The 27,234-nt window shown below is 50.5% G+C and overlaps 5 protein-coding genes across 5 annotated transcripts; 2 read left to right on the top strand and 3 right to left on the bottom strand.

Moving 5' to 3' along the window:
- The first annotated feature begins 1,561 nt into the window (after positions 1-1,561).
- On the top strand, positions 1,562-6,016 carry LOC100897594 (phosphatase and actin regulator 1). The gene is given in 9 exon segments (XM_029111331.1): positions 1,562-1,674; positions 2,283-2,470; positions 3,318-3,602; positions 3,725-3,934; positions 3,998-4,267; positions 4,369-4,679; positions 4,846-5,105; positions 5,417-5,612; positions 5,783-6,016. Coding segments are annotated over 9 exon segments (2,010 nt in total). The 5' UTR covers positions 1,562-1,618.
- Positions 6,017-10,680: 4,664 nt separating this feature from the next.
- ClC-b (chloride channel protein 7) lies at positions 10,681-14,187 on the bottom strand. The gene is made up of 11 exons (XM_029111328.1): positions 14,129-14,187; positions 13,808-13,981; positions 13,496-13,713; positions 13,159-13,367; positions 12,789-13,046; positions 12,487-12,710; positions 12,047-12,361; positions 11,778-11,951; positions 11,531-11,669; positions 11,333-11,416; positions 10,681-11,255 (listed from the first exon to the last, which is right to left on the bottom strand). Exons 1-11 carry the CDS (start codon positions 14,137-14,139, stop codon positions 11,076-11,078), a joined length of 1,986 nt encoding a protein of 661 aa, XP_028967161.1. The 5' UTR covers positions 14,140-14,187; the 3' UTR covers positions 10,681-11,075.
- Positions 14,188-16,041: 1,854 nt separating this feature from the next.
- On the top strand, positions 16,042-19,000 carry Orc3 (origin recognition complex subunit 3). Its single transcript, XM_003742854.3, has 11 exons — positions 16,042-16,210; positions 16,431-16,563; positions 16,653-16,901; positions 17,005-17,142; positions 17,232-17,395; positions 17,481-17,622; positions 17,723-17,943; positions 18,038-18,189; positions 18,283-18,437; positions 18,523-18,737; positions 18,842-19,000. Exons 1-11 carry the CDS (start codon positions 16,103-16,105, stop codon positions 18,977-18,979), a joined length of 1,815 nt encoding a protein of 604 aa, XP_003742902.1. The 5' UTR covers positions 16,042-16,102; the 3' UTR covers positions 18,980-19,000.
- A 323-nt stretch (positions 19,001-19,323) lies between these two features.
- LOC100897157 (glucosidase 2 subunit beta) lies at positions 19,324-21,602 on the bottom strand. The gene is made up of 7 exons (XM_003742853.1): positions 21,445-21,602; positions 21,103-21,315; positions 20,834-20,994; positions 20,590-20,749; positions 20,320-20,486; positions 19,676-20,198; positions 19,324-19,520 (listed from the first exon to the last, which is right to left on the bottom strand). Exons 1-7 carry the CDS (start codon positions 21,560-21,562, stop codon positions 19,324-19,326), a joined length of 1,539 nt encoding a protein of 512 aa, XP_003742901.1. The 5' UTR covers positions 21,563-21,602.
- A 2,300-nt stretch (positions 21,603-23,902) lies between these two features.
- On the bottom strand, positions 23,903-25,808 carry Ubqn (ubiquilin). Its single transcript, XM_003742843.2, has one exon. It carries the CDS (start codon positions 25,681-25,683, stop codon positions 23,977-23,979), a length of 1,707 nt encoding a protein of 568 aa, XP_003742891.1. The 5' UTR covers positions 25,684-25,808; the 3' UTR covers positions 23,903-23,976.
- Between the last annotated feature and the right edge of the window lie 1,426 nt (positions 25,809-27,234).

Genomic DNA, 27,234 nt, shown 5'->3' with positions numbered 1-27,234 from the left:
AGATACTCGATGGGGAGTCGTTTCTGCCCGTAGTCTTCTACCAGTAGAAAAGTATCGATGCTCTTCGGAAACTCGCTTATCTTCGCTGACCGTTGCCGAAAGTAGCTTCCGAAGTGAAAGAAGAACCGAACTTGGAAACGATTCCACGTTTTTCTCTGCTCGTGGAGCTCTTCCTGGCCGTCGTCTTAGGAATCCTTTAGTTAGCCGACGCAGTATTTCCTACATTTCCTCACGGAACGGACCAGTCAGTCAGCCGAACAGGCTAGCCAACAGTGGATCTGAGATGGCTCATTCTGGTTCCCATTCTGGTGGACGGACCGAAAAAAATCCAAGCAGCGAAGGAAATTATTTGCAGAACAAAAATGGCAAGAGGAAGCGGACCACCGCCTTACTAGGGCGGATCATCGTTTCGACGGCCAGAAGCGGATTGCTGTTGTTCTGTGATAAAGCGCAGGAGAGGGTTCGAGGGGGAGTTCGCACGAAGGACTATCCCTCGGTTAACTCCTTCTATTTCCGATTACCGGTTATTAGAATTGAGCCCCGCGGGTACTTCTCCCGATGAGAGTGCTCATCAACTTGAAACGACGATAAGAGCCGACGGCACAACTCGTTTTCCCGGGCGCATCAACGAGATTATCATCCCGGGCATCAGCGAAGGGCTGGAAATATCTCAGTGAATGAAAGTTTAATTGAAACGGAAGCCGAATTCGAGAGAGAGCTCAGGTGACTCGCGTCCGAACGCACGATTACGCTTCATTAACGCGCTGTCGTCCAGCTGGATTGTCGAGAACCCTGTGCTATTTATCACCCGTTACGATGACTACGATCATTGATCGGCGGGCGAGTGGCCAATGGTTCCACGGATCAGATACTAGTCGCATGGATCGATCATTCGCGACGAGGAGAATTTCCTTTTCACGCGCTCATGAACAAGATCACTTCCATTAGACGGAATTCTGTCTCACGCGAAAAATAACCATCTACACAACCGCAACGATTGGCGCGGATAGCATTCAAGCAAAGGTTCTAGCTAGCCAAAATTTCCCATGCGTGAGCCGGGAAAACATTCCGCACGAGCATTCGCCAGTCTGGAATGGAAAACGATTCAGGAAAATAAATTTAAATGAACTAAATGGAATGAGCCTAGCTCGAAAGCAGCATCCTGTCGAGGACGTGAATGGCTCCGCCGGCAAGCGGAACACGAACTTGATGAATGAAGTCGAGCATTGATCGCGTTCTGTGACTATGGAGCCCCCAAAGTGTAACGAAGGCTGGCCTGAAAACATTGCCACCGGAGAATCGTTTAATTATTAAGCCGAAACCCTCCACCGGAGTCGTGGGATCGAGTTAAATTCGTTCACATATATGACAATCGCCATCATATACGACTCGCGGGATTCGAATCGAGATTGACAGTGCGCGGAATGACTCCTCCTGGTCATGTTCAAATGATTCTAAGCCCGAAATTAACGTTGATTATTCCATTCCAGTGACCGGAGGTGTTGGTGGCGGAGTCTCCGGTAATAAATGTGGAGGCCTAGGCGTAGGACCGGGCGGCATCGCGGTCCGCACCGGGAGTTTAGGCAGCAATCAACGAGGCAGTGGGGGTCCCTCTCCTATGGGAGATCAACCACCCACGTCTCAGCATCGCAGTAGGCTGGCTACACTGACCAGGTGAGAATCGTATCCCCTAATTATCTGATGTAGCGCTGGAACTCGACTTTTCGTCGACACAGGAATACCAGTCCCACGAGTCTTTGAATTATAGATCTAGCGCTCTGAGAGCTACGCAGACTTCAAGTATATTTTCTGAAGACTTTTGGCGCAAACGTGCTCTGTCGAATTCGCCGTGAAAGTTGTCATCTGTCTTCCCCCTCCTATAGATATGAGGAGGAAATTCTTTCCGTCAGGAGACGTCTGGTTCTCCCTCGATTCGCTGTCGGAGAGCTCCGAGAAAATTCGATTTCGCAAGGGGTGGCGTCCTCAGGAACATCCTTCAATTTCCTGGCTGTTGAACCTCAGAGGAACTCCGAATGGCCTGGGGGGAAGCGTAGAGTACAACACGTTGGCACAAACAGACGGGGAACGAGCAGATCGCTCCGGGCCAAGAGATTCCGATATAGAAACATGTAGACGTATCGCGCCCCTAGACGTGTCGGCCATCTCCCGCTGAGGCTCCGCTCTCGTGGACGACTCATGAGTGGAGGGGACGTCCTGTGTATTAGTGGCGCCGCGAATTTGAGCGGAGAACGCATTCGTCAACCTCACGATTCCTCTTTCAGATTATTCAAGCCGTGGAAGTGGCGACGGAAAAAGAAGTCTGAGAAGTTTGAGGCGACGTCACGGACTCTCGAGAGAAAGATCTCAATGCGGTCTTCCAAAGAAGAGCTCATACAGCGTGGAGTTCTTCAGCCTCAAGATTTCAGTCCTCCCTTAGGCTCGCACGACATTTCCAAACTTGGTGAGTTGAGCTATCAACGGGTCCAGTCTCACAGGAGGCTCGTAGAGTGGGGAGGGATTGGCATCCAGCTGAATGAGAAGAAAAGCAGTCGGCGGTACGGATGGTTTTCCACGAGGGAGCCCTCAAGCTCTCATGCGATCCTCAGGCATATTAGTTTTTTTTCGTATATCAGGTTGTATAATCGTACTTTTCCTAGCCTGTCTCGATCTCGGGACTCTGGCGAGAAACGATTAGGCCAAAATCCTCATCCACTCGTCTCGCGATATCAGTTTCACCTTCTTTAGATCATCGCCATCCGACACGCCTGCTGCATGGCCCTGCGTGAGGATCACCGACGATGTCCGTCGAAGCTCCTCTGAACGGCTCTGATGACATAGTTTCCGAACGCGTTCGAATCGAGAGCTCCTCGCTGCTTGCCGACAAAGTCGGCCCTTTTCGAAATATCGAGTATAACTTGTCCTCCTCAATCTTCCGAGCATATGCTTGATCATGAGATGCTGTCCTGGGACATCGATCACTGGTCATCAGTGGGTGGGGGACTCGTCGTTGGGGGACTCGTCGTTGCTGGACTCGTGGGTTATATAAAGAGGGTAGACAAGGTCTCCAGGACCATAAAACGTACCCGATACATTTTTCAGCCATCATCATATTCATTATCATAATTAATGCATTTCGTGATTGCGAGTCTGTATGCTCTACCAAGCAATTACGAGACTGCGCTGCTGGTCTTAAATGCCGTCCCCAGCGGACTCACCGACCTGCTCGGCTCGCGATTCATGGAATGACACGGTCGTGTTAAGGTGCGACCGAGAACGATTCAATTGTGCTAAGAGTTATTCGTCTCTTTCTCTCGTAGGTGGCAAGGGCGGTTTCGTAAGTGCAGTCCCCGATGGAACTCTTTCGGTTCTGGCTCTGCCCGAGTTGGGTGTCGTTGAGGAAGGAGTGGGCATGCTTGGCGAGGTCGGTCTCATACCGCCTCCGCGCGAGTTTTCGAATGAGAACTCACCGGCTCCTTCTCCAACCCTTCCACTGCGGATCGCGCAGGTCACTTCTAGTCTCAACCTCAAGTTTTCCCAGATGCAGCAACAGAGGGACTCTCCTACGTCGCTTCATCCTCCGCATGCCAACGGCTCCTCTAATGGTATGAGAGCCGGGATTATACAAACCCAATGAATACAGACATAATGGGGCTCTCGATGCGTATAAGAGACGCGAAAGCGTTATTTATGGTCGCCGTAATTATTATATCCGACCTTTCTCCAGGCTCTGGCACTGAGTGTGTGGTTGGGAAGGTCGGAGCTTTGCCCGTCGATTGTCCAGTAGTCCCGTCTTTGCCAACAGTTCCTCCTCCGCCAACGAATTGCGACGAGGATGACCCCGATGACGGCGGCTTTTCCAACTACAACAGTAAGCACCAAGGCCTACAGCAGAGTCTCCTGCTCCAGCAACAACAAGTGAGTAGAGAGGAAGGGTGTCCGAGGGAACCTCATTGCCTCCGCCTGGAGCTCAGCGATCTCCACTGCTCGGTACCGCCAGACATCAGCACATCCGAAGCACCCAGAGGATATATTTCCGGAAATTCAAGATCGCAAGGTCACGAGACGAGTCTCCTATTCTAGGCACAACAACAACAACAGCAGCAGCAGCCCCCGCTCCAGGCTCAAGAGAGGATGGTGAATTTTTCCACACTCCAGCAACAGGTTCAGCAGCAGATACAGCAGCAGCTCCAGGCGCAGCAGCAAGGCGTTGCCTCGAGCCAATTCCAAAGTTCGCACAGCTCGTTCAAACCTCTCCCTCAAAACTTGGGTGAGTGACCTGGATCGCACGTATACGCCTCGGTAATTCTAACCCATGCCGACTTCTCGAAACGAATTTTGGAAAACTCAAACTCGCTCTCATTCTCCTAGACGAAGATACCGAGAAGGAACAAGGCGCGCGATCGTCACCCCTGCCCAACTCGTCGGGGACTCCAACTGGAGGTGCCCCCGCTCCCATAGGAACCGCTTCGATGCCCCGTAAATCCGCGCTGAAAAAGACGACTTCTGCTCTATCGGTTCACGGGAATAATCCCAATTCCCCGAAGCTGACCAATGGTGTGGGTTCGAATCCCGAGAGTCCGACAGTGGCTCAACAACCTCTTGTCACCGCTGTGAGTTTAGCACAATTGCGGCTGCGGCCGACGAATTCTAGTGGACAAAACGGCCTTCCATTTAACAAGGTGAGTTTACCGATCCCATCGAAGTCGAGCAGATGAAGCCTCCTTCTATCGACCTCGCTATTCTCAGACAGAGGTACCGACGGGGGAATTCAACAATCCGTCGGAAAACTTTCCCCGCCTAGGGAATCGTCGATTTATCCGCTGATGTTCTTCTCCCCGTCGATAGGCTCCGCCGTCGTATAGTGCAGCGATGCAGGACAAGGAGAACAAGAGCGCGGGAAGCGGAGGACTCCCCTTGAAACCTCCGCCACCATATCCGTCAGTACTAGCACGATTCAACTCAGTGTCATCCAATCAGGACAGCGATGACGAAGACGACCCAGTGAAATGGCGCGATTACTACGGAGACGACGAACAAGGACGCCTCCAAGCGAAGATAGCTCGGAAGGATTCGTTAGCGCTCAAGCTCGCACAAAGGCCCGATAAGTAAGTGGCTCGCGCGCAGAAAATCATGTGTGACAGAGGTCTCCCTAACGGCTAACTCGACTGATCTCTCGCGCTCGATCGCGAATCGCGAGGGCTCATGATTCAATACAAGTACATCCATTTATGATTCAGAGCTGATGGGTGGATCTTAGCTAATCGCATTTCGAGCGTATTTGCAAAGGTCATGAACCGTTTTTTTCCGGAAAGAGCGCGTACTGGGGTCCGGAGAAACGGTTATGGGGGTGACTGAGAGAGGCTTTGACTTCGATGACCGAAGCTGTCAATCTGACCGGGCTCGTTTCACTTCGCAGACAAGAGCTAATCGATCGAAACATTCTGAAAGATGAAAGTTATTTCCGAGATCGCGCTGCAACACGAGAAGCCTTGAGTGGAAAGCTAACTCGAAGACTGAGTTTGAGGCCAACAGCTGAAGAACTTGAGCAGAGAAATATTCTCTACCAAAATACGCCAGAAGAGCGCTTGAAGGAGAAGGATATGAAGAAAAAGGTACGGGTTTTAGCCGAGCTTCGAGAATTACGGAAAGAGACGCTGCAGGTATCGGAGGGAGCCCGTTCACTCCGAAACTCGGACTTCACGACCTTCTAGGATGATCTAGGATGCTCCGAGGAGTATCTCATCGTCAAATCCTTCTAATCCCTGCTCGCCTGCTATTCTAGGTGCTTATTAGGAAACTGAGTTTCCGTCCGACGATTGAGGAGCTTAAGGAACGGAAAATCATCCGTTTCAATGACTACGTCGAGGTCACGCAAGCTCACGATTACGACAGACGCGCCGATAAACCGTGGACGCGACTGACGCCAAAAGACAAGGCCATGATTCGTAAGGAGCTCAATGAGTTCAAGGCACAAGAGATGGAGGTTCACGAAGAGAGTCGACATCTCACAAGGTGATGCAACGGAATGAATTATTAAGAAATGCTGAGAGAAATCAGTTCCTTCACCGAGAGTTCTCCCCACAATATGTTACATAGAAAACTGCGATTCTCACTGAAGTTCTCTTGATTCCAGATTCCATCGACCTTGAGTGCGAAGTGTGATATTTATTATACTGAACGAAAAAATACAAGCTCTGAACTCGGGCGACACTGAAGCAGACCGATGCAGTGCGGTTGGATTCCGCCAGCTGCGATTGGACGTTGCTCTTTCGCCATTCGAAGAGAAAACGACGTGTTTCCGTTATCCTGAAGGATATCAACACATCGTCACGAGAAAGAGAAAATTCTTCGAGATCGACACCTGTCGAGGAAAGAGACGACAAGAGAAGACGAAAGCTCATCTGGCCAAATCGATTATATGGTGAAGCTGTGTACATTATGATCATTTCATAGTGAGTCTTCCAACTCACACAAGGCTCACGTCACTTGTTATTGATTTCGTTCAAGTATGAGAACCTCGGGAATCAAACGTGCAACAACGAAACCCCCGAATCGATGAGTCCGCTCCAGCACGGGTGGAGCCTCAAGCCTTTTGAGTTCCCGCTCATACTTCACGTTCCTTGAGGATTCTTCCTCTCATTTCCGTGAAACGTAATCGAGCGCAACGTCGGAGTTGTCGTTGACTGTTACACTCTCCTTGGAGAGCGGAGGAGAACAAACCCCTCGGGTGGTTTTCCGGCAGTCGCTAGTCAATACGTCAGTCGATCAATCGATCAATCGATCAGTGCATGAAACACATCGAGAGGGGGTCCGCGTCGCTTCAACGAGTTCTTCATAGGCTACACTGTTCTGACCTTCTATATCACTCGAAGATAAGTTTGTTTTCCATTCAAAGCTCAAAGTCGGATTCCATCAGATTTTCTAGTGACGCACCGCATTCACTCCCAGCCATTTCTACCACTTCTCGAACACTTCGGCCCTCTGTAGAATGCAGCATCAAGGCAGACAGAGAGACTGACGGAAATGAAGGCATCCACCTCATAGCAATGACACCGTTGTCGCCGCCGACACCACCGCCATTTAGGAACGAAATATTAAGCGATGGCACCTACGAGAACCCACCACTTTTCTGTGAATATTTAGCGAGCGTGTTGGCGCCTAGAGCATGTAGGAGATCTGTAGTCGTAGCTGTCAGAATCGTTCGAACCTAAGTGTCTAGGATGATCCGAGTACTAGTGCGGGAAATGCCCGCTGCGAACACATTGAGCTCTACTCCCCGTAGTAATGGACTGAATTATTACCGGAGAATATTTTGGGAGGGCGGCGCTCTAACCCGCTGATAGCGGGGGCCCGAACCTGACCAGATAAAGTAGCAGAGCTTAGGAGGAGTTGAATTAAGGGAGGAGATGGATTAGCACGGGAGTAGAAAAAATTCAGACCCGATAGGTCTCGGGATCCTGTGCCATCTTCGGGGTCTGTACAATTCGCTTCAGGATCGGGACGATCTCCTGATGATGAACAAAAAATTATCGACTTTTATCTCGTATAACTCGTGCGCGGGAAAGAAAGGCCGTGGCAGAATCGAGCAAATACTTTTTCGGAAAAATGTGAAAATATTTGGGCCAATATGGGTCAAGCGGAGCCGGGAATCGAACGTTCGGTGTACAGTAGAGGTTCCGGACTCCCGCGCCTGCAGAGGGGGTCAATAATCGTCACTTATGAGATTCGTCATTTTTGGAGGGAAGATGACTTGGGGCCTGCTTTGCTGCGTTTGGTTGGTGCCAAACAAAACTCGCAAAGCGCTGATGTTCGTGAGGATCTGAATATTTTTGCTATCGACTTGTCTCGGCTTCGGCTCGTATATCAATAATAATATCTTTCTGAAAGCGTTGTGCGGCAGAAGGGGACGGATAGGGGTGAGTGGTGGGGGGGACCCAACCCACCTTGACATACCGCGGGAGAAGAAGCGAAACCCGGACGGTAATCAGAGTGAGCAACTATCGAATACCCTCATAAATTGGATTCTAAGGATCGCAGTGTCTTCGCGCGACGTGACCGAATCGCGGATCTCGAGGACTCTTAGGTCTGAACTCCCCGGATGGAAAAATGCGATCCCCACGTGCAACGAATTCGAGACTGTGCGCGAGGTACAGGGGTTCAGCGGATCGAGAATTATTGAATCAAACTGTGGTGTTTTGACGTTCCTCGAAATTATATTGCCGGAAATGAGAAAGCACAGATGGCTGGGTTCTCTCTGAGGCGCTGCTGACTATCGAAAGGTTCGCGGAAGCGTTCTGCCTTGAGCCCTATGGCAGGTCGTTGTAATCGAGCGACAGCGGTTTCTTCGAGGGAAGACATTTTCGAAAACACAAGAAAGCTATTCCGGTAAAGATTATGTAGGTTGTACATAGTGTAACATATTTTAATTGAGATCTAACTAAATGATGTCAGAATGGGAATCGAATTGATGAGGCTGTAAAGAGGAATCGAATATCGAAGGCAAGAATACTGGAGATTTTATTAGCAAACCAGAAACAGTACCATCGATGGAAAGACGGCAACGGAACCACGAAACGATAAAAAATGAAATGACGTGGAAATTCATCCGGACGGACGAAATAAATGAAATGTTTCACAGCTGCAAGAACGATAGCAGTCCTCATGATTCTGCTTGCGGATGACGAACTTCCGTTTCCAGCGTCCGAGTCTGGCTCGAGTGTCTTGTCCGATGCGACGCCGGAGGATCTAGTATGGATTTTGCCGATCGTACCGGAGGTGCTAATTCTAGCTTTCCGTAGGAAATCGCATGGAGGAATTATGTATTCCAATCCCCAGTAGCGCCAGTTAGGTGTGTCCAATGGTGATGCCCCTCGTATCGTCGGAGTCTCCGGAGACTGGAACCGATTTCATTGGGAGCCTATTGGATGGACGCAGATGTTTCCCTGCGAGCCTGAGTCTGAAAAAATCGCCGCTTCCCGAACCTTGGAGCCGGCATATTCGATCCTATGACGATCACCACGCTTTCTGTTTTTCCATAATGGAGCCCGTAGAAACGAAGCAGGTACTTGGAAGAACTTGTGGCCATTGTGCGTCGTTGACCTGGAGCCCAGTGACCGTGGGCTCTAAAGTCTAGGCGGCCTCGTTCTTCCACAGGCGAGCTTTTTTAGGAATCTCGCTCATAAAAGGCTCATGACCCTCGGGAGATCATGCATGGCGGGGACGGCCATGGTTGTTTGGAGAGGCTTATTATTATCTATGAAGTCTTCGAATCAAATTCTCCTGGAACCTCAAGCGGTATGTTTCGATCTCGATATTATATGTGCATAAATCCGCAACAGTAACCTCTCCTCCGTTTGGAAATAGATCAGTGTATGGTCTGCTGGTCCATCCGGACCATCCCTACGACACTGATCCAACTTAGATTGAGACGGTTCCTTGTGAAAGGATACAGTATAGTTTTGCCGAATACGGACGGCGGTATATTCGATCTGGGATGCTTCGGAAGATAAGGAGTTGTCGCATTCCCAATCGTTGCGTCGTCGAACCCGAGTCAGTTCAAGTCATTTGCCTTAAGCTATCAGACCCGAATCCTAGCCTGCAGAGGGGGCGGTGGGGAGGCTCGTCCGCTACGGCACGATAGACAAGAGCAACAATCCGAATTGGCAAACTGGAGTCAAAACCTGTTTTCGAGGGATAGCAGCTCGAGTGAAGTCGAGTAGGCATCGCGTGAAGGAACATACTTCACAGTCACAGGGACGCGCTTCGGCGGCTTATAATGATGATAGGAACCCTCGTCCCAGGCGCAGTCCGCTCATTAACAGAAATCGAGGAGCCGCTGAGCGAGGAATAATTGGAAGTCTACAGCGACGTTTACGGTATCGACAGTAATCATTGATTCACTAATCAAGCTCGAGTCGGAGAATCTCTGGAAGAGGCCAAGAAGACCTCATCGAAGCTACAAGAGTGTATTTCCTGCAGGAGAGACTCGCTACTCAAGGCCAGTTTTTCATGAATCAGCCTGAGACATCAACGATTCTGATGGGCCAGAGAGGAATCATACCTTGAGAGGTTTAGTGAGATATTGGTGCTTCCCAGGATTAATTCGGTAACGATTGGGGAGCTCTCATTCGAATGTCGCGTCCTGATTATCTGTTCCGCGCATAATACAGCGAGCTGCGTCAAGAGCCAGCTGGAGGCATGAATACACGGAGCAGTGTGCTCCCTAGATCCATCTCTCTGCTTCATCTGTATACATTGGTAGGATAGGAGCGCACTCGGCTCGGAGAGGTCTCGGTGTCGGATCAACAACTCGCGGAAGATCTCGGAAACGATGAAGAGCTTCGCCAGGCGATTGCCCAAGCGAATTACTAGCGATTGCCCTCAGGAAACGCTCAGATAAGATCCATTAAGGGTAACCCGGATTTTGTAGGGGATGGAATTATTTACGCAACCTCGCTGATAATCCCCGTGTGTCTAGTGAGGGTCGGCTTTCCGAGAGGCCCCCGTTCCGATGGCCGTCGGTATGTGTCTTTTGCGCGAATTCGGGCGTCCGAGCGAACGACAAAGCATGCTACACTTGAGCGTCGGAACCCATCCCTATCGTCCTCACCCGTCATAAGGCTCTCATCGCCTGTGATGGCAGTGTCCTTTTCGATTCAGCAAGCCAAGTTCAAGCGATCCTCAGATGATCTTTATTCCACCTCCTTGTGGCGTTTTATAAGCTTATATGATACAAATCTTCGGCCTGAAATTCCGAACCCTCAATTCCGCAGAGGGTTTCTTGAGTTCCACGGTCGAGTAAAAAACCGCTTTCATCCGGAGAGTACTTAGGGTTCCCCTCATAAATCTCTCATAATCGACGCAGGTAAAACAGTCATACGTTAAATCGAAAAAAGTTCGACAACTTCGATGTAGCCTGAGATCGGCACACCAGCTTCCGATGGAAGATTTGGCAAAAACCTCATAGTAACAATTTTTACATCTCGAGATTGCTCGCATCGAGCTAAACTCTTGAGCTCGACGTTCTACTATATCTTTCCTTCTTTTTACAAAGCACACGGGGGCTCAATTCCGTACTATCCGTGAGAGACATGGAGGGTCTCGAGAGTCGTTTTACCGAATCTATTGTGAGTTCGGAAAACAGCCAGGTCTTTCCGAGTGATCATTCCAACTACTTCGTTCTGATCGTTGACCACCGTCAGATGTCTAAGACCAAGCGCCCGGAACAATTTATGAATCCGGAAGAGAGAGGAGTTCTGTGGAGAAGAAGAAACTAGGAAAACGCCCATGAGGATGATACCGCAATCAAAGTCTCTGATCCTTTGGTACTTACATGCGATATACTGTAGGCTGAGAAATTCATGAACGGTCTCAGATCGATGTGGAAGTTTCTCTCCATGAGCGAAACGTGAACTTGCTGTAATGGACAGACGTGGGATTGAGTGGCTCACGTTCGCTTGCGCTTCATATCGATAGCCGTCAATCAATCACCGGCTTAGCTCAAAGAATCAAGATTCCCCGGGAAACTCACGTTGACGCTCGCGTATCGGGGATACGGCTGCCGGAAATCACGACTTCCCACACGGGACCACACGATGTCGACGCTCTCGTTGAAGATCTTGTTTTGCAGGAGTACAATCAGCTGGTCACGTAGAATCAATCCTCGGAATCTGGGAACCGGGCATTCCCAACCTTCAGTCTCGCAGCCTAGCTCTAATGAGCAGTGATATCGCATTCGGGTCCAATAAATGGAGTGAGTACCGGCCGATTATACTTACGTTCCAAAGTGCTTCGGTCTGTTGACAGAAAGACCGCTTTTGAGGTCTGACACGGGGTCTGGACAGCCGTCTGTCACTGGGAAACCATTGTGCGTTGTCTTGGAGAGAATGTCCATCAGATCGCCTACTTTGATAACGGGCGGAAGCGTGGTGACAGGGAAAGCCATAATTTCGCTGAAATGTAGACAGAATCGAATCAATTCATCTGAGTTAAGAAATTTCAGCATCGGAATCACTTTTTGGATATTGATTGCTATTATGAAACTAACCTCGCGTATATATGGTGTCCTTCATTCGGAGCTTCCCAATTTAGGAACGGAACCCTCGCCAGCTGGAAGTGGAAGTCGTAGAGACCCTCGAAGAGATAGTCGCCGACCCATTTAGCGACGATGAGAGTTATGACGATGGGCAAACAGAAAGTGATGTTCCGGGTGGCTTCAATGAGAATGACAGAAAGCGACAACGTCATGCGCACTACGCCTCCCAGCATGGCTGCGGCTCCGATCAGGGCGAATTTGCCGCAGTTTACATCCCAATCGTAGTCCCAGTAGTTCACAATGCTCCGGACACCCATTCCGAACAGCCTGAGATTGAATAAACAGCATCGTTAGAGGATGCGACAGCTTCTGCAGATGAGGCTTCGGAGCCCGACATCGAATGAGCCCGGATGAGTCTTAATTCAGAAACGTCATGGTCACATTGAATTTACCTTCCGAATACACCCCCCATCAACAGAGTCGGGATGAAGACTCCAGACGACACCGACAACCCGTAGGTCCAACAATTCAAGATAAAATAGACTAGGAAGAAAGGCATAAGGGTGTAAGGAGACCAGGTCCCTTGCGACATGTGGAAGAGCGACTGCACGGACTTTTCGGGTGTTTGGAACCATAGTTGACCGATGGCTGAGTAGCGTCCGTCTTTGCAGTGGAACTGTATGGAGAAGTCTCGGTTAGGACTCGCACGGATGAGAAAATGGAACCCTTCTCCGAATCCATCCTCTTAGCTTACCTGGAGGGAATTGTCCGTATGTTTTTCGTCCTCTTGCGCGGAGCAATCGTTGGACAGCTCGATCATGATAAAAGCAACGGTGGCGCTCATGACGGCAACAAGAACACTCTCGAGCACTTTCATTGAGTTTTGGTGGATGAATCGAGCCCGGAAGACAGAAAGGCGGTAATTGAGGTAGTTGTAGAGCGCTCCCAGAGCACCTCCTATCGCGCCCATGAGGACGTAGAGAGGAATCTCCATGATCTCCCATTGCACAGACTGCAGAAAGAATGGAGACATGATTGGAAATCACCGAGAGTTTCCGCTGATAATGACTGAGCTGCAGAGTATGAGCAAACGATCGAGATCGCCGACGTTTATAGAAACTCACATTTCCGAAGGTACCGAAGTTCAACAAACCGGTGCTGGACAATACACCTGGCTCACCGTGATAGATCGATAAGCAGAAGGATAACACAAAAGCACTGACAGTTGAGCAGAAGAAAATTCTCCATGTCAGTGCTTGATTCCAGAACGACGCTCCTTCTTCCAGAGAGAAGAGCACTCCGCCGACGGGCGCTCCGAAAGCGGCCGCGACACCTGTTTCGATGAGGGAAATGAGTTCGTCAATCACTCGAAGGATTGGAAGGGGAAATCTTTTCCTCGAGATGCGGCCCTCCAGCTATTCATGCACGCTTTGATGAATCAACGATCCCGAGAAGACCTACCCGCAGCGGCTCCGGCAGACACGAAGTCTCGTTTCTCGTGGTCTTGTCTGAACTCGTGGAAGATGCGGAAATCTTTTTTCAGAGAGGTACTCTTCCCTTGACTGATTCCAGCAGCTATCACGGCTCCGCAATGAATCATGGGACCTTCCTTCCCGACAGCTAGGCCTCCTACCACACTTAGGATCACCCCGATCGCTTTGACAATGAGGGTTTTTATCCTGCACGGGGGAAATGGACAGTTAGTACCGGCTCACGAGATCGATGGAGTCGATGAGATGGATGCCAAGGCAAGGGGAATGCAAAGAAACTCACCTGACCACTTCAGGAACTTTCACGCCGTTCAGGTAGCATTTTATCACTGGGATACCACTCCCGGCTGCTACGGGTGCGACATATGTGACGAGAACTGATCCGATGAAGACAGGGACTGCGTTTGCCAACACCCAGGCCATGTACGGTTGCACCAAGCAATTCTCGTGAACGCATCTGGAAATTGGGGAGGAACAGAGATTCAGAAAAAGGAACGAAGAGCTTTCGGAACGACCGGAGATTCGGAAGTCTCCGATCGCCGAGAGTCGCCGGGAATGCCGATAGAGTTTCGCCTCAGCATCTTCAAGGGTTTTCTGAGCATACCGGTTCATCATTCGCTCGATGACTCTGAATTTGATTTCCGAAAGCTTCTCGATGGAGATGTCGATGAAAACCGCGGTGAAAGCGGTCAAAACACCGATCAACAGAATGATGAACCATCTCTGAAGTTCGATTGCCGTCGACCTCTGCAAGGGAATTCCAAGCCATGAATACCACCGAAGAGAACCTGAATGACAGATGACAGGCAGTATGGGACCGACATGCTTCCGAATGATTCTGGTGAGCGCTCATTTCGTAGCGAGCAGGCACACTTACGAACTTATTTTTCATCAATTTGTGGTGCTCTTCGATGAAGAGCTGGCTTTCGCAAGCATCGTAGTCCAAGCTCTGAAAAAGGGGAATTTCGAAATCTTTCACGTAATCAACATCGTGAGTCAGAATGGAAGCCGGATGCCGCGGGAGATCACTACAGACGGGTTCAAATCTCCTCATTCGGTTATCGAACGAGCTGATACAAACCTCATACTTCTGGGAAATCAGTTTGAGACTGCCGAGAATTTCTCTTCGAACGCTGTTGGAAGAACTGCTCGTGCGGCGCGCTCGTATGATGGACGCATCGATCTACAAGAAGAATGAGATTTATTTTTCTGCGGACTCGTGTGAGGCTGATATCATATGATGAAGAGTGTCCCCGAGGTATTCCCATGCTTCGATATGTATGGCTCTTTCGAGCCGGCGATGTACCGGAGGATCTAAGGTCTCAGGGATTTTGGAAGGGATTCATTATGGATTAGAGATCGCCCAGCGGAATATCGCTGAGAAACTGCAGGGATAGTACGAACGTGACTCCCGAACCTCCGTGACCTGCTCTAATCGAATATCTGGGACGATCCGTCTCCCATCCGAACCACGGAGTATGGTCGCGAGGAATGTCGCGAGAGCGGGGGAGCTGCGGAAAATTGGGGATTTTTTCTAGGGTTTCAATCTCCTCGGGAGATCATCCCGAGAATCCAGCGCTCTCGACTCCCGACCCCAGCTGGACTAGTTTCTCTCAGGAAGATGTGTTCGAGCCGGAAATCAGCTTTAGCGGGATCTCTTCGTGCAGGACGGGAATCGCAGGAAGCGGCGCGAAGTCGGCAATAGGGAGCCGAGGACTTCGGACTTTTTATAATTTTCGCAAGCGACAACCGACAACTCAGAGACCTACTCATTCATGGTTCCAGGATCGAGAAAAACTTGAGTCGGTGACTCATCGTCAAGAACGCCTACGCAGAAAAATTGAATGGAGTCGATCCTCCGCAAGTCTCTAATCAAGATACTTGGGACAATGATGTCCGTATCTGCATCTGAGCTCGTAACTCGAGCGAATAACTGCATGGAGGGCTTTATCCGAAGCTTCACTCTACGACCAGCTGATCGATGAGCGCACTAACCTGGTCATGAGGTTCTCCGAGAATCTCCTGGTCGTCATCCTCTTGATAGAACGAAGCTCTGCTCTCGCAGTTTTCTACTTCACTCTCGGTCATCGTGCCTCCGGAGCACTCAACACGATGTGATGTCAACTGAATGTTTGAAGCATCGCCGCTTGTCATGAACTTAAACTCAAAAGCCTCTCTCCATCTCGCATCTCTTATCACTTCTCGGTGCTTTCTTGGTCGTAGCGTAGAGTCGACGTGAGAACCTTCACTCCTCCCGCTGTCTCTCTGTCTCAAGATCGATATATTCGATTGGTTGTGGTTCAATCAAATCGCGATATCAAGCGAACAATGATCTGACTCTGGACTCAGACTGTCCCGTTGTCATTTTCGTGGATTTCGTCGGGTTTCAGCCCTTTCCCAAAGCGGTTCGGACCGCCACCACGCTGGGCGAAGCTTCTATTGGAACCGTCTCACCTGTTTTCATCGGAAATGTTTGTGGCGGGAACCGCCGCTCTTCTGTATCGGCAGGATACACAGAGTCCGGATCGTAGAGAGAATCGTTCGGAGAGAGGATTCGAAAGTCCAACCCGAGTCCATAATGGACACGCCACTTATCTCAAGATCGTGTCATGTCAGAAAACCGCCGAAACCGAAGAAAGGTCCTCTATCGCGGTACATCTCGAAATGGGAGGATCTTGAGAGCAAGGTATCGTGGGATTTAAACATGACCTCATTGAATTCGGGTCTTCGGGAGATTTGCGGAATTACTTGCGATTGGATATGGGTTTCTCCTCGAGTTGTGATCAATCCATGTCGTCCGGCGGCTCCTTGCGGATGGGGGGCATACGAACATTTCAGAGGATGCGCTTAGGCTCGGACGCTTCGCGAATACCTCCGCAATCGGTATCGTTCTACTTTCTCTCCAGATCTGTGCCTTCCACGTGAGGAAGCATGAAAGACTGATCGAGGACGTCTGCACCTATTTCAAAAACTTCCCGATCTCGCAAGACATTTGCACCGCAACGTTGCGGTTTGGCTCGAGCGTCTCCGATCAGTCAGGTATAGATTTTTCAAATGTCTGAGACCGTTTCCGAGGCCCCCAAGCTGGTTCCAGTTCCGGTCCTCATAAACGGATCGATCGCTTCCAGGAATATTCGAAGAGCTCGCATCACAACTGACTGGGACGACCGAGTTGGTCTGCCGGCTAACCCCTATAGATTGCCATTCTCTTAGCTCCATAGTCCAGAAGCTGTTCCACGAATTCGTGGACGCTGCGTGTCCTAACGATGCGCCACGATTGAAAAAGAGCCTCGTGACGTTCGAGAATCTCGTCCAGATCTTCAAATTGATTACGAAGAATGCGGCGGAGAGACAGCGAAGTCCAAAAAAGAGACGAGGTGAGCCCCCTGCTCATGTGCACTATGCACTATGAACGCGACTATGATATCGATCGAGATTAGGTTCCAAACCTAATGAAAAAATTGCCTTGCCCGTTTCTAGACGCCAAACCTTCGGTCACCGGCACGAAGGTGATTATCATAATCGAAGATGTAACCTCAGTCGCCCCAACGATCCTAGAGGACTTTTGTCTCATTCTGAAGAATCACCTAGACACCATGGAGACGTGTCTCGTTTTCGGTCAGTCAAACAGAGACGAATGTCGTTCGGTGAAGCGCAGATGCTCCGTTGCATTGCATTGGATCCGGAACTACTTTTCTTTCTTGAAGGCATGTCTTCAACGTCCCAGAGTGTGCATAAGCTCCTGACTTTCAAGTGCTCGTCTTGTCTGTCGATCCAGACGTTCACATCTCCTCCTGTCCCTGAAACATTGGCGGAAATCTTCGAGTTGCTGGTTTTGAACCGCGACTTCCCCCTCAAACTCTCGCCAGAGGTCAGTCCACCCCGCTTCGGAAGCTCGGGCTTCATCGAACTCCACTGCGTCCGCGTATACGAGACATTCCGCTCTTATCTTCCAGGTGTACAATTGGCTGAATGATTTTGTCTTATTCCACGATTTCTCACTCACGACTCTGCTGCACATTCTCAGAGTCGCGCTCACCCTGCACCTGCAGACAGTGGATGAGAACGTGATAGAAGCCCTTTTCCAGCCCGGATTGGGTGGGTTCTGCGTCTGGCTCCTCACTTGTGAGACATTCGCCCAAGGATGATCATTAGACAGTCTCCGACTCCGTAAGGGCATCAGAGTTTTGGATTCCAGATGTGGAGGTCGACGAAGCTCATCTCGCACACCACGATACGGACCTTCATCTTGAAGAGCTATCGAAGCTTTTCATAGCTCTTGGAGAATCTAAATCCGTCAATTTTAAGGAGTGCTACCTCGCCTTGCAGAAAGACAATTTTCTAGAGTCAGTAATTTTCAAGAAAGTAGAGCAGACCATCAAGTTCCTGTCAACCGATGAGCTGAAGTCGAGATTGATGGTGAGTCTCTTTGCTCTCATCGGATTCTCACGAGAATCGGCGGATTTCTTTCTTGGCTCTCTCATCTTACATCGGCGCTCCTCTGTCACTTCAGTCGTACATTGAGAAAACGAAAGAGAGCGACCAAATCTTGAGGGAAGATCTTCTCGAGAGTATCGTGGACCTTATTCGGCGACTTTTCGAGGAAGACCTTCAGGAGAACCTTGCGGAGAACGAAGACACGAATTTCTCAGACGTGAAATCAAGGTGAGTTCTCGGTGGTTTCGTTCTCTCCCGAGACTTCGCGGTCTCTCGAGAATTCGAGCCGAGAAGATTCGCTGAGTAAATTTCTCCGCTCAGATTCGAACTGAAGAGTAAGCTCCTCATGGCTGCTCAGAAAAAGCGAACGACGAGACTCGACGTCGTCAAGGAAGACCTGATCGGTCTGCTGAAGAGCGACGTGAAGTCCTTGAAGACCCCATCGAGCTTGAAAATGTACAACGAGGTCTACATACGTGAGTACGCTTCACGGGTCATCAGGACTTGGTTGATGATCATCCATTCCATTTTCTGACTGAACTTTTGGAATTCGTTTCGCAGGGAATGCGAAGGAACTCGAAAATTTCTTCAACCCATCCCAGCGCTCCCGGGTCCATCAAGCCTTGGCGACCCCATCGGTGTACCTGAACTGCAAATGCTGTCAAGTTAAATCTACGGAGCTCAAAGCCGAACTGCCCCCCATCAGCTTGGCCTATAAGCTCCATCTCGAATGTGGTAAAATGATTAATATCTACGATTGGCTACAGAGCTACCAGGTGAGCCTGTGAGGGTACTCAATCGATTGCAGACCTTGAAACTCGAAACTAATCAGACTGACTTGATTTCGGGAGGAATAAGGCGATACCTCTTCCTATTGCAGACTGTGAGAGAGGACTCGTCGAAATTGAGTATAGCGCAATTCCTCCGCGCGGTCCGAGAGCTGACGCTGGTCGGTTTCGTGAAGCCAACGACCCGAAAAACAGATCATTGTCAACGCCTGACTTGGGGATCATGCTGACGCAACACGTCTTCAATCCTATACCGTTTTCTGAATCAGATTCTCCGAATCGTGGTGACCGCCACGTTTTCGGGAGAGGAGACGTCCACGTAATTGTAGCCCGGAATGTTCGAAGGAGAATAAATCCGCGGTCAAGGAGAACCAAAGATCAAAGCGTCGTTCAAGTCCGGCCTTCCGCCGATCCATTCTACGTCATTTCGCTCATCACTTTCAGGAACCGGAAATGAAGCATCAGTCGCGAGTAAGAACATGTTCGCAATATTGCAGCGTTCGCAATATTGACTTGATTCATTATTACGCAGGCAGAACAAATCTAGAGCTCAACGTTTTTACAGTATTATACTTCAAAGCTCATCGTGTCCCCTTCCTGTCTTGCTCCTCTGTGGTACGAGGGGCATGCCGGCGACACATGCCGCTGGCGTCGCGAATTCGAACATATATTCACAACGAGAGGGTTCACTCGCTGATATCAACTCGTTGGTTAATCCGCATTCCAGGACGACGAGAACAGAGCGTGCTGGACCCTTCCAGCATTCGGCGCCTAGAATTCGTGGAAAAGAGAAGAGGTGAGGAAATCGTCGACGTTCCTCGTGTCCCTCCCGATGTAATAAATGGAATTGGTCTTTCCTTCATTCTCCACGAGGGGGACTGTCAGATCGAGCTCTCCTTCGGAAAAAAAAATATTTTCACACTCACCACCGATGAACTTCATTCCCGCGTGTTTGATTTCACCACGCGCTTCCCAGCTAGCCCATCGACCCAAACTCGTCTCGATTCCGTCGATTCTCGATCGCTGTGAGCTCTTGTCGAAAGGGCACATTTTGTATATGTATTCTCTGTCTCTGAGCTCGAAACATTCCCCGTGGAGCGATACGAACTCAGAGTCCACCCCGAAATCCCCGGCGAGAAGTTCCTCCAGATGCGCGAGTTCTTGCTCTAGCTCTTCGCGCTTCTGCTCGGCTTCGTTGTGTTCCGAGCGAGCTCTTTCGGCAGTCAGCACAGCGGCATCGACTTCAGGATCGTGCTCCACCAGAACCGCGGGCAGAGGTGTTGCCTGATCAACGGAGCCAGAATCCGAGGGAGAACCCTCGACATTTGGGACCGCGGCTCCGGTGCCTGACGGACTGTCGTTCCGAGCTAACCATAGGGGCTTCATAAGGGGCCAGACCGACCCTATAAACTCTTCGGAATCCACTCCTCCGCGGAAGGGCAGGAAAGACTGGGGATCGGAAGTAAAGTAGGAATAGAATGAATTTCAATGGCTCGAAAGTCTTGCCGGACCTGGATAGGAGAAGCGTACGATCGACGAGGATCAGGGAATCACGACGAAGCATACGAACCCTCGATTCATCTTCGGAAACTTTGCCGTCTTTGTCTTTATCGAGCACAGAATTGTTCGTGAGCTCCTCGAACGTCACAAAATCATCTTCGTTTGTGTCGAGGTCGAGGAAAACCTCTTCGGCTTGGCGTCTCTCTCCTTCCTTGTTTTGCCCGGCTTCTGTTTCGCCTACAGAGAACACCGTCGAAGATCACGTATCAGGTTTCGATTCGGATCCGGGGAGTCCGTTCACGATCTGAAGACGTTCAATCACTCAGACATCTGAACTCACGTCGTTTATTCAGAGCCTTCGCGACTTTCGCTTGGTCGTCGAGTAACTTTCGTTCCTTCTCGTCTGACAGCTTTCTGAAGGCTGCCTTCTCCTCTTCGTCTTTCCTAGCTTCTCGTACTTTGACTTTGAGCTCGGCGATCTGGAGCTTCGCCAAGGCGATCTACCGTTCGGAGAATGGATCGTGAGGAGTACGATAAATCGGGAAGCATCGAGAATTCCAAGGAAGAACTGGCTGAAGCCGCACCTTCCGTTTCCCGTCTTGAGCCAGATTCTGTCGGAGTATCTTCCCTCGATTCAGAATCTTGACTCTGCGCTTCGCTTCCTCGCGATAGCTCCGTCCGAGCTCCTCACAAGTATTCGGACAGTCGGCTTTCGAATCGAATTCGTCCCCTCCGTCGCAACAATCTATGGGGGAAAAAATTGCCAGCTGAAATATTCCTCCGAGTCCGAGACGCCCATCGCGCTGCCCTCCCAATCTCGATTGCGCGATATCTCGTGTCGCGAATCACCTACCGCAGATGCCGTCATTGACCCGAGACGATGGAATCGTGAGGGGTGTGTACGACAAATTCACGCAGTAGAAGTTCGCGTTCGGACAGGCCGAGGTCCCTGGCTCATCTGAGCCGTCACGGCAATCGCAGTAATCATCGTTCACGCGGGAGAAAGGCATTTTCTTCGATCCATCGAGGCAGACGAAGTCTTGGAGGGGGTTGTAGAAAGGTTTCACTGCGGAATTCAGCAGACCTTTGAGCTCTGACGTGCGTAATGAGTTCTCGTCGCGAGAAATTCCTAACAGTGTACCGCATGCGACGCACTGCTGGGTTTGCGAATCAGAGAATCGAAATGACAACTCACTCTGCAGAGGGATGCCCCTCACGCGAGAGATCCGCCGACCACGATCCTTGCCCGTGGCGTGGACGGATGTTATACACGCGAAGACTACGAGAAGAATTATCTTTTCGTGAAACATCATCGACGGACTGGTTTCCCCCTGCGTTGAAACTTCACAGTCGTGAGAAGGATGCCGCGCTAGGCACCACGCACTTGCGGGTGTCTGGTGTCTGCCGACGACCGAATCTTGAGATGCTTCAGCAAGCACGCAAATGTCAGAGTGACGTACAGAGCGAATGGTCCCCGCCGGATAGGATTGAACACTGCGAAATCCGGATCTTCCAGGTTCAGCGGAACGTGATACGAGATCAATCCCTGCGTTTCGGAGGACCAGGGTGATTCTTCGGAGCTCACGAGCTTTTTATGCTTACTACGGAGGAGGGGGTCCGTCATTGAGGAATATATGAATCCAGGTTTCTCGAAGCGAAAAAAATTCAAGCAATCCGAAAAATCCAAGTGCAGACTCTGCCTTGATCTCCATCCCATGATCTGTTTTCCGACGCCGAAAATCAGAATTTGAACGCATGATTGAGGAGTCGGATCGATCACAGCGATCAGCTCGTGAACTAGAAAGAGTGGCAGCAGTATCCCCGAGGCATCCTTGCTGATTTTCGTGTCGATCGCTCGATCTGCCCTCCGAGTGGGATGCGAACACTCCACGGATGCCGACTGACGGCCGGATCCTGCGAGTTCCGTCTGTTCTCATTCCGTCTGCGTTACGCACGAGATTCTTGTGGAAAGGGAGAATTTTCTCAATGGGAGTGTTTGGAAGATGTAATCTATGCGTTGTATCTGCACATTTGTGCTCAGGACATGACTCCCTGGAGCTCCCATACATACTTTGCCGCGGATATTTATATAGATACAATGATGTATGCATATAGAAGCGGCAATGGACTGGGGGTTTCCGATTCTAGAATTAAAACGGAGCAGAGACGATCCACGGGGAGAACCCGACCTCGAGAAGTCCAGAATCTTAGCACGATGCGCATTCTGAAACATTATGCTCCTGCCTCGGTTTACCTGACTCAATATCGATGGCTCGAAGCTTTTGGATGGGATGACATATAGAAGCATCCTTGGCGGTTCGCTCCAGTGCGTGAACCGATAAACTCTTGCGGCCATTCAATTGTCTATCTGTATTCGGGGGTACGTCCGGGTACTCACGGATCATCTGCGCCGACGACTAAAGCGCGGGTCCTCTAGGTTCGCCGTCCCTTTACGCTCACAGCATCTTTATGCCTCAGCTCGACACCGAGTGATGAAGTCGTGAAGAACCGCCAATTCTGTTTCATCAAATGCGGCATCCCCCCGCCCAGCTGGTATTGGAGACGCTTACTTCAGAGGGGGGAATATGTGTATACCGTCGGCGCGGCGCCTATGACACCAACACACCAACCTGACTGAGTATTTCCGCTGCGATCGATGATCGCACTTTGGCTGCTCGTCATGTGCGCGCAAGACTTCATTCGTCCATTAGGTGTTGAGTGTCTAGCCGACGTGAGAAATTTTTGTCTCGGGAAGAATTTTTGTCGATCGGTGACTCGCAATCCCCTCAAGCGGTCTCTCATCCCAGCAAATCTCTCAGTAACTTTGTCAATGTCAGTAACTTTCTCGAGAGATGGTCTCTGGATGGCTTTCCAATAATAGTATTCTCATAGATTACTGCCTCCTTCCGCAGATTGACTGAAATCGGAAGTCTCGATCGCTGGAAGTGCGCATCGATTCGCTTCTGACAAGACACGCGATACCCAGAATCTTCTGGACAGGCGGAGAAACTTCTAGAAGCAATCCAGAGACGAATGGACTTGGTGATTAGGATATTCAATCAGGATTTCACAGATGTGCAAAACGTTAACTTTATTTGGAGCAGTCAACACAGGCTGGAAGTATTCACTGCTCTTCTCGAGGTTACCTGGTCGAGGGAAAAAAGATTAATGTCCGCACAATTACAATTAAGAAAACAATGGACTAATCAACCAGCTCATCATCTCTCATGTTCATCATGGATCCCTCATCTCCTTTTTCTGCAAAACCTCCAGACAGAATTCGACTACAGCCAACCAAACACGAAGTTCAGCCGAGACTCAGAACCACCCTCCGACAAACCGGTCGAATTCAACAAGTCACATGGTCATTGACATTTCCCCATCGGAACATTCTTAGGCAGCTGACGTCCTCGTCGTCATCTCGATCAGTGCTCAACGGATGACTCTCATGTCTAAATGCGAAACTCTTCTACGTCCGTCCGGGTGTTGTCCGACTGAGCGACTGATCGACCGACGGACCAACTAACAGATCAGCTACCACCCAAGAGGATTCATATATAAATATATAAGAATGTTTGTAGGTCGGTTGATAAATGTATAGAGGGGGATCTTCCTCCATTACGTTCAAGCCGACATGTGATTATTATATTATTTTATGGTACTGTTGATTTATTATACTGTATCTTCTGTTTGATTTTGTCACTTGTTTCCTCTTGAGTAAATTTGTTCACTGCGACTGGAGGAGTCTTTCAATGGCACCGTTAACATCGCCGAACGAGGCCACCAAAGCTCGAATGTTCGCTTCTCGATTCACGAAACCCATGGCTGTCAGCTGTTCTAGTTGAGCTCTGTAACGCTCCTCGGGAGGTTGAGCGCCAAGATTGCCAAGACCGGTACCCAGACTTCCGTCGGTCGGTGCCCTACCCAAGCCACCCTGGAGTAGATTCGCCATGAGGCTTCCCAATGCCTCGGAATCTCCGCCGAGCGGTGGATTGGGTGCCGTGCTGTTCGAGGTGGTAGTAGTCGTGGTTCCCGTCGTGTTCGGTGCAGCCGTGGTCGTGCCGATCCCGGATCCGGCCAGGGGGCCTTGCCCACCGAAAACATTCGGGGCGATCCGGCTGAGCTCGGACATACCGTCCTGGATCCTCCGAATGGCGTCCAGAGCTTGTGGGTTGGCGAGCAGCTGGCGCATTTGAGGGTTTTGCATCTGTTCGAGGATCTGCGGAAGGTTCTGTCGCATCTGCTCCTGGATCGCGGGATTATTGGCGAATAGGGGATTGCTCGCGATGAGCTGATCCGCAACCTGTGGGTTCGATGCCAGAGACTGCATCATGGCTTCCATATATGGTGACGACATCATGTTTTGCATCATTTCGGGGTTGGATTGCAATTGCGTCATCAGAGACTGGATCCCGGGCTGATTCATTATCGAGCCCAAGCCCGGAGCCGACGGAGTTGACCCTGCAGTGTTGGCACCGCTACCACCCGTACCGGTAGATCCACCTGTCGATCTAGGCGCCCAGGGATTCGGCAGAGGGTCACGGTTTTCCGTCGTGGACGGTGCTGTATTTGTGTTCGACGAATTATCCGATCCTCGATTATTTGACAAACTACTGAACGGATTCCCTCCGAATTGCTCCCGCGCAGCGTCGAGCATCGGCTCCTGCAGATCGGTGTACAAGCGGCGGAGCTGGTTGTAGCCGCCAGGAATACTCTCCAAATTCGATATGGCTCGATCCTGATTCCTCATCATCTCTTGGAAAGCTGCAGGGTTTCGAGCCAATCGCATGGTCTCCCGGAGAATTTCAGGGTTGTTCAATACATGGCCGATTTCGGGGTTGCGCTCAACGATCTCTTGCATCTGGGGGTTCGCTCCTATCAATGTTCTCAGGTACTCGGGGTTCGACAGGACAGATTGAATGAACGGATTATTCATGAGTTGAGCCAACATTTCTGGGTTGTTCATCATCTGCTGTTGCATCTCTTGGAGGGAACCCTCTCCCGTGCCAAGACCTCCGAGCCCCCCGAGTCCTCCGAGACCACCGAGTCCGCCAAGACCTTCGAGACCTCCCAAACCACCGAGTCCACCCATGCCGAACATGTTGGGAATACTCTCGCTCCCTGGATTGGGGCTCGTGGTTGTCCCACTTCCTGCAGACGTCGTTGTCGAGGAACCACTAGTAGCTGTCGTTGGAGCGGCAGAAGCCGGTTTATTGCCACTCCGGATGACCAGATGCACCGTAAGGCCATCCTTCAGGCCATTCAACGTGACAGGGTCTCCGTCTTTCAGAATTTTCCCGGCGAAAATCAGACAAATTTGGTCAACAGGCGCTTTTACCTCATCGGACACCTTTTCCCTGAGGGTCTTTACGTCGGCATCGTCGTCCACTTCGACGTTGTATTTGTCCTTTGTCGCTCTCACCGTCAACTTCATTTTGTTTCGGCGCTTGTCCCTTTCGAAGTCACGGCAAGCGACTACGCAGTCGGCACGGAGTGTTTTTTCGGGGGAAAAACAAACTTCAACGGGATCGAACGCGGAGTCACTGCGAATCTCGCTTATTAATTAACACTAGATGTAGAATTTTTTCCGCTTATTCTCTTCGTTGTACCCGCCAAAGCAGCGGCCCAAGGTAACTTCAGGGGATGATTTCCGAGCGGTGGTGGAGAAGGCTAGCAGACGTCATCGGCGGGGAGGGGCAACAGGCTCAGCCGCCGCCGCTTCGACCTGCTAGAGAGGCGCGAAATTTCGAATGCCGATTGCAGTAGGCATGCGTTCCTCATAGACTTCTCCAGCTGGCTGAACCTCTGGAATACATCATGAGCAGAGAGTCCGATTCCGACCCTCAGAGAATCCCAGACAGCATCAATCTCTCGAGCAGCGGTTCCCAACCTTTTTGGCTCCGCGGCTCCCTAGCGAACCCAGAATTCCCCCGCGGCTCCCAGGATCCCAGTGCCCACGCGGCTCCCGCGGCTCCCAGGATACCCAGTACCCACGCGGCTCCCGCGGCTCCTACCTACCCTCCCTTCTTTTTCCCCTAAAAGGACCATTCGCAGCTCAATTCCGGCACTCATAACTTGCATGTACATATATTGTTTACGAATATTCCGCCTCCCTCCCGTCAATTCCTCGTTAAAGAGACTGAATGGGAATCTCCGGAGACAAGAAGCTCCTGGCTGGAGAAGGTAGCCTCGCGGGCATACCAGAGCTCTCTAACAAATGAGTCCAATCTCTCTCGACGGAAGAGAAGAGTTGAGCTTCTCGAAGCTCACGGGAAAAAGCTTAGTGGTGGATGAAGTGTTCTCCGCGGGGAAGACACAAGGAAACAAAAGGTGCTCCGTGCGGTGGTGTGGAAGCGAGTGAGATCTTATTTTAGCTTCGTTCACTCCTCGATAGAGTTGGGCGGAATGGCGGGAACACAACCGTGGCAGATGAAGTCGATCCGTTTCGGAACCTTCCCTCGGAATTGACAAACCCTGACGGCCCGGACCTACACCAGAAATTCGTCCGCGGCCCCCCCAGAAAAGTCTCGCGGCTCCTAGGGGAGCCGCGGCTCCCAGGTTGGGAACCGCTGCTCTAGAGGGAGGAATCTCGCCGACCGAGATTCGGGACCTTCTCGCGGGTACCTAGTACCTAGGCCCACGTCAGGCCCTGGATGATTGCCCCCGCGATACTGATTAGGCGGCCAAGCTCGTGCATCATTGAATACTCAAGTATGGTGATCATCAAAATGCGATTTAGTAGGATATTCCTTATATGTATAAGATTTTCTTCATATTATATCATTACATTGTACCATCTTCACTGACTGCCGGATTCACCGAAAGCTTGCGCAATGAAGGAGTGTTCCGCTTCGGCCGACAGTAGACTATATGTGTGATCATTGCCAACGGTTCTTATCATTCGAGCAACGGGTCTTGATGACCGACGGTTCCTTCCGATACCCAACGCTCCCATTCCTCGTCCTCCAATGGGTCCTCGGGGAAC

Source organism: Galendromus occidentalis, unplaced genomic scaffold (genome assembly GCF_000255335.2).
Source record: "Galendromus occidentalis unplaced genomic scaffold, Mocc_1.1 scf7180000077433, whole genome shotgun sequence".
In the NCBI taxonomy this organism is placed as follows: Eukaryota; Metazoa; Arthropoda; class Arachnida; order Mesostigmata; family Phytoseiidae; genus Galendromus; species Galendromus occidentalis.
This window is presented reverse-complemented; position numbering and strand designations above follow the sequence as displayed.